The sequence below is a fragment of the Gracilinanus agilis genome, unplaced genomic scaffold (genome assembly GCF_016433145.1).
Source record: "Gracilinanus agilis isolate LMUSP501 unplaced genomic scaffold, AgileGrace unplaced_scaffold57862, whole genome shotgun sequence".
NCBI classification, from domain to species: Eukaryota; Metazoa; Chordata; class Mammalia; order Didelphimorphia; family Didelphidae; genus Gracilinanus; species Gracilinanus agilis.
The window spans coordinates 1-6,356 of record NW_025393423.1 but is presented as its reverse complement, the minus strand read 5'-3'; the positions used below and the strand labels follow the sequence as shown (position 1 = coordinate 6,356).

At 39.5% G+C, this 6,356-nt stretch overlaps 1 protein-coding gene across 1 annotated transcript; it reads right to left on the bottom strand.

The window, feature by feature from the left end:
- Nucleotides 1-1,525: 1,525 nt before the first annotated feature.
- LOC123256333 (zinc finger protein 239-like) lies at nucleotides 1,526-2,742 on the bottom strand (the record flags this gene model as incomplete). Its single annotated transcript, XM_044684974.1, has 2 exons — nucleotides 1,640-2,742; nucleotides 1,526-1,559 (listed from the first exon to the last, which is right to left on the bottom strand). Coding segments are annotated over exons 1-2 (1,137 nt in total), but the record flags the coding sequence as incomplete, so codon positions are not given.
- Nucleotides 2,743-6,356: the final 3,614 nt, after the last annotated feature.

Below are 6,356 nucleotides of genomic sequence, written 5' to 3'. Positions count from 1 at the left end.
ATTCATTAGGCCTTAAAATAAAAAGAGGGGAATAATAAGGGAGGGGACAAGGGTTAATAGTTTTAAACAAACCACTGGTTTAAAAGGAAATAGTGTAAGAAGGGGTAAAACTAGGAGAGGATACCAAAATGTTGGGGAATACACAACTGATCATTTAAACTCTAAATGTGAATGTGATGAACTCGCCAACAAAATGGAAGCAAATAGCAGAGTGGATTAGAAACCAAAATCCTACCATATGTTGTCTACAAGAAACACATATGAGGCATGTGGACATACAGAGGTTTAAGATAAAGGGCTGGAGCAAAACTTTTCGGCTTCAAATGAGAAAAAGAAGGCAGGAGTGGCGATCATGATTTCTGACCAAAGCCAAAGCAAAAAATAGATATGATTAAAAAAGACAGGAAAGGTCATTGCGTCCTGATTAAAGGCAGTACAGACAAAGAGGAAATAACAGTGCTCAATATGTATGCACCAAATTGCATAGCATCTAAATTCATAAAGGAGAAATTGGTAGAGCTCAAGAAGGAAATAGATAGTAAAACCATACTAGTGGAAGATCTAAATATTCCTCTAGATAAATGAAACCGAAAAATAAATAAGAGATAATAGAGGTGAATGAGGTCCTAGAAAAATTAGATTTAGTAGATATGTGGAGAAAACAAATAGGGACATAAAGGAATACACCTTCTTTTCAGCTGTACGTGGTTCATTCACAAATATTGACCATGTAATAGGGCATAGAAACATTGCAAACAAATGCAAAAGAGCAGAAATAATAAATGTAACCTTCTCAGGTCATAACGCAATAAAAAGAATAATTACTAAGGGCTTATGGAAAGGCACATCAAAAATTAATTGGAAATTAAATAATGTGATTCTCCAAAAACAGTTAGTTAAAAAAGAAATCATAGAAACAATCAACAATTTCATTGAAGAGAATGACAATGATGAGACATCCTACCAAACTCTGTGGGATGCAGCTAAGGCAGTACTCGGCGAAATTTATATCCGTGAGTGCATATATTAACAAAAAAGATAAACCTGAGAGAGCACGTAGCTCACAATGGCAAGCCATCCACAAGAACCCCAAAAGAGAAAGATCAACAAAAAGAAATCTTTAACACTCAACAACTTTTACAAAGAAAATCCAGACAACAGAGCAAACAGCAGAGAAGAAAAAGTAATCAGATCCAAACCTTCCCAAAGAAAAGAAAATTGGTCATAACCTCTTGAAGAGTTCAAATCTGAGATCCTGAGAAATATGGAAGAGATTTGCCAAGAGAAGTGGGAAATAGCTCAAAAGAAAATTAACAGGTTAAAAGACAGAAGGGGGAAGATAAATTTCCTTCACACAATAACAAGATGGGAGCTGCATATGAACATCTGCCCACATATCTTGTATTCTTAAGTTTCCTTCCCAGTGTTGACTCTGATGTACAGCAAGACTGCAGTTATTTGTAAACGTTTTTCGACACTGATTGCATTCATAAGGTTTATCCCCAGTGTGGACTCTCTGATGTACAGCAAGACTGGAGTTATTTATGAATGTTTTCCCAAAATGCTTGCATTCATAAAGTTTCTCCCTAGTGTGGACTCTGAGGTGAAGCACGATGGGATCTCCAACTGAATCTTTCCTCACTGCTTACACTCAAAAGGTTTCTCCCCAGTGTGGACCCTCTGATGTGCACCAAGATGGGATCTACAACTGAATCTCTTTCCACACTGCTTGCATTCATAAGGTTTCTCCCCAGTGTGGACCCTCTGATGTACAGAAAGACTGGAGTTAGTTGTGAATCTTTTTCCACACTGCTTGCATTCATAAGGTTTCTCCCCAGTGTGGACTCTCTGATGTCTAGCAAGTTCGTAGTTCTTTGTGAACGTCTTTCCACACTGCTTGCATTCATAAGGTATCTCCCCAGGGTGGACTCTCTGATGTGCACGAAGATGGGATCTACAACTGAATCTCTTTCCACACTGCTTGCATTCATAAGGTTTCTCCCCAGTGTGGACCCTCTGATGTACAGAAAGATTGGAGTTAGTTGTGAATCTCTTTCCACACTGCTTGCATTCATAAGGTTTCTCCCCAGTGTGGACCCTCTGATGTGCACCAAGATGGGAACTATAATTGAATCTCTTTCCACACTGCTTGCATTCATAAGGTTTCTCCCCAGTGTGGACCCTCTGATGTACAGAAAGCCTGGAGTTCATTGTGAAGCTCTTTCCACACTGCTTGCATGCATAAGGTTTCTCTCCAATGTGGACCCTCTGATGTGCACCAAGATAGGATCTACAACTGAATCTCTTTCCACACTGCTTGCATTCATAAGGTTTCTCCCCAGTGTGGACTCTCTGATGTCTTGCAAGTCTGTAGTTATTTGTGAATGACTTCTCACACTGCCTGCATTCATAAGGTTTCTTGACATTGTGGATTTTCTGATGTACAGCAAGTCTGGAGCTCAGTCTGAATGTTTTTCCACATTGCTTGCATTCATAGGGTCTCTTTCCAGTATGCATACTCTGATGTCCAGGAATAATGGCCCTGTTAATAAAAGTCTTTCTGCATCGATTACTTTCACTAGATTTTTCCAAAGTGTACATTCTTTGATGTTCAATAAGAGATGGGTTTTGAGGTGCAACACAGAATTCTCTGAAAGTGAAGTTATTGGGATCATCACTCTTGAATATTTGTAGGTCCATTTCTTCCACAGGAAGGCTCACCTCTGTTGTATTCGCCTTCATTTCAGGTCTGATCTCTCCTTCTAAAAGAGCAAACAGTAAAATATACATATATAGTGTCACCTACACATATATAACTTTATCTCCTTTCCACCATTGTCAAAAGATAAACCTCTTTATATCCTATTTCCTCAGGAAAGAAGAAAAGTCCTCCAACTTAATGGGCACAATCCATGCTTTGAAAATGCTACATTACACTAAACCTAGACAATAATTTAAATAACAAAAAGTGTCCCATGTGATCTCATTGGCTCTTTATTACAAATCTGGGACTGGGCAGGCTAGCTTTATTACATTCCTAATTAAGACCATGACCTCAGAAAAGCTAGATGAATGACTTGACTTGAAATCCTGGCAGCTGAGACCATATCTTAAGGCTGGGCATGCTCTGTCCACAGTACTAGACAATTCACTTTCAGTCTATGCTTTCATTTTCATTGTCTACACATTCAATCCTATTTTCATAAGTATGACACCATTCGGTAGAAGTAGACTAAATATTTCTATTTCATCATCTAGCTTCTTTGTAAACATTATGTAATTCCCTTCATGATTGCTTTCAATCTTATTTTTTCTTCCAGCATCTGAGATCAGACGAAGAAATTCTGCATTCTTTTTTGCAATTATCCATATCATAAAAGATTTTGGTCTGTGCCTTACTCCTTGAAAGCAGCCTTTACTTTTCCTTAAATGACTCCTTTCTTGAAAATAAAATCCTTTTACTGAATAAAATTTAAACAAAAATGTGGCATTTCCCAAGTTTAAAAATGTTTCATACAGTAAATTGAGTCCATAATCTTTTTGTAAAGAAATGGGCAAGAAAGGTTATATAATTCTCTTCCTATTTCTCACCTTATATAGAAGCTGGCATTTTCATGATATTCTTTTTAAAAATCCCATTACAGGTGGTGATGCAATGTCATTGTACCTCAAAACTTGCTAGGACTTTTAAGCCTGGCCAAGTCACAAGAGCTCTCTTGGTCTCAGGCTTCTCAACTATAACATGGGCATAATAATATCAAGTGACTTACTATATTAGGATAGTAAGATAATATTTATAAAGTGAATGACACATACTAGAAGCCCCATACAAATGGTGATGTTTATTTTTATCATTAGTATCTGATTATTTTTCTCCTTAAACTGTCATTCTCATTCCCAACACTCCTTTCTCCCTGGATCATCTCAAGAGTGAGATTCAGAATCTGTTGCTTTTTTCTATACCACCTCTATGTCTGGGTTCTAGGTTGTGAGCTCCAGGACAGACCAGAATAGTATTTCCCTTTTTTTGTATGCTCAGGGCTTAGCATGATATCTAGAATACATTTATTATTTAATACATATTCACTGTCTGAGCCTAGGGATTATGTCAGGCCCAAACTCTACCAGTATCCTTACATTCTGGCTCTCTCCTGGAAGGTAAATGCATGCTTTGGCCTCAGCCGTGTTTCTGGCTTTCTCTTGCCCTTGTTTATCAGCAGACAACAGTAACTCCGTTGGATCTAGAGCAGACCCAATCCTTAAGATCCCAGAGGCTTCTCTCTAGGCTCTCATTTCCCTAAAGTGAGGTGCTCTGGTCACTTGATTGTCTAAGAACAGGACAAGACTGAGCCCCAGAGACCAGGAAAGGGCCTGGGCTAATGATTTAGGGAATGCTTAGTCTTGGATTGCTTCCAAGTAAGGCAGAAGTCTTCACTCCTCTTCATGGAGAGAAGGAAAATCAGGAAACCAGTTGCCTGGCTCCACTCTACATTGAGTTCCCTAATCTCAGCTGGCTTCTCACCATGGCAAGGCAATCCTGTGACATTTCCCTCAGGGATTCCATTCCTGATGCACCAAAGCAGGCTTCTAAAGAGTTCCTGGTGTCCAGCTCTCCCTTATGGCTTTTTCCCACCCCGTCTTACTTTCTGAGTTGAGAACTTGGTCTCATCTTTCAATGAACAAAAGTTGGACCTCTCTAATCCTCTACATCTCACCTAGCTCATCTGCTTCCTTTTCCTTTTTGGTTTCAAGATCAGAGGAAAAGGTCATTCTTCTCTTTAAAAAAAATCTCTTTCCATGCACAAAGAATCCCATCCCATCCCTCATCTAAGCCCATCTATTCCTCCCTCCAGTGCCCCAATTGTTCTATCCTTTTCAGCCTTTCCCACACTAATGAGCTAATGGTTCTCTTCCTCTGGGAACCAAGAAACCATTTCTCCCCAGTGCTCCAAACACAGTCACTTGAGCCTTCATCGCCATGAGATACTGTCCAACATCTGTCCTCAGGTTCAGGACTAAACTGCTACCAATGGCCATTTGCAGTGTGTTGGGCCAGTGCCTTTCCCTTGTTATTCTTTAGTACACTTTTCCCCAGAATCCTCAGTCTGGCTCTCCTGAAGCCCTAGGCCACCACCCTAAATTAGACCTCTCTAGTGCTCTTTCGTTTCAGAGCCTTCTCTCTTGTGATTGGCTGCCCTAGAGCTAGGATCTTATGAAGGTGATATTAGAAATTACGTCTTTTTACATTACTTTAGAGATAAGAAAGGGAGAAGCTGGCTTGAGAGAGAATTGGAATTTAAAACAGATCTGAGACAATGTCAGTTTGAAACGTTAACAGTGTGTCAGGGAGGTGTAATGGTTTTTCTGTGGCACTTAATCTCTGGCAGTTACTCTCTCTTTGAGCGTTGGGAGGTAGTGATATCTGTCTCCTAACTATCTGAGATAGAAGGAAAGGAGGGAAAAACCTGAAGGAGAGAAGTGATTTCCTTTTCCATCTTGGGAAACACTAGTGACTGTCTATTGCTGTTTTATAAATTGTTTTATCTCTGAAAAGACCAAAGACAGACCTGGTCTTTGGTTTGGACTCCCAGACTCAGTCCTATCTTGGATCTTGCTGAGGCTCAGCCAGCTGACCACTGTTATTTTTATAACTTGGAGACAAAGTTAAGAATTATATATTTCTTATAAGGTTTATACTATTAGTTTATTGTAGAATAGGGAAAATTTGGGTTAGTCAGATCAGAGGGATCAGTGTAGCTTGTGAAAACAAGAGAAGCCATTGCTTGCAGAACCAGCAAGTTTTATTTGGGTAGAGTTACAATCCCTTAGAGTTAGAAATTCTTTTATATCCTTATATTCTCAATCAATAGTTTATTTTTGTATAACAAAGAGTCTCCTTAGTGACCTTGCGCCTGGCCTTGAAGAGAAGTTCACTTATGAGCTTCCTTTCACTTATATAAGCTGAAGATACTTTTTTTTCAAACCCTTACCTTCTATCTTGGAGTTAATACTGTGTCTTGGCTCCAAGGCAGAAGAATGGTAAGGCCAAGGCAATGGGGGTCAAGTGACTTGTTCAGGGTCACACAGCTAGAGAGTGTCTGAGGCAAGATTTGAACCTAGAACCTCCCATCTCTAGGCCTGGTTCTCAATCCACTAAGACACCCAGCTGCCCTCTCTGAAGATACTTTGTAAGTACAGCCCAGTGTCTAATGAGTTCATATACATAATCAATTTATTAAGTGTATTATTTTTACAATCTAGAAGACTTTTACAGAATTGTAAGCATACTAACATCTGCTCCAGAAGAGGGTGAGCTCCATGAGGGCAGGGGATGTCCACTGCAGCCCTTTAGTATC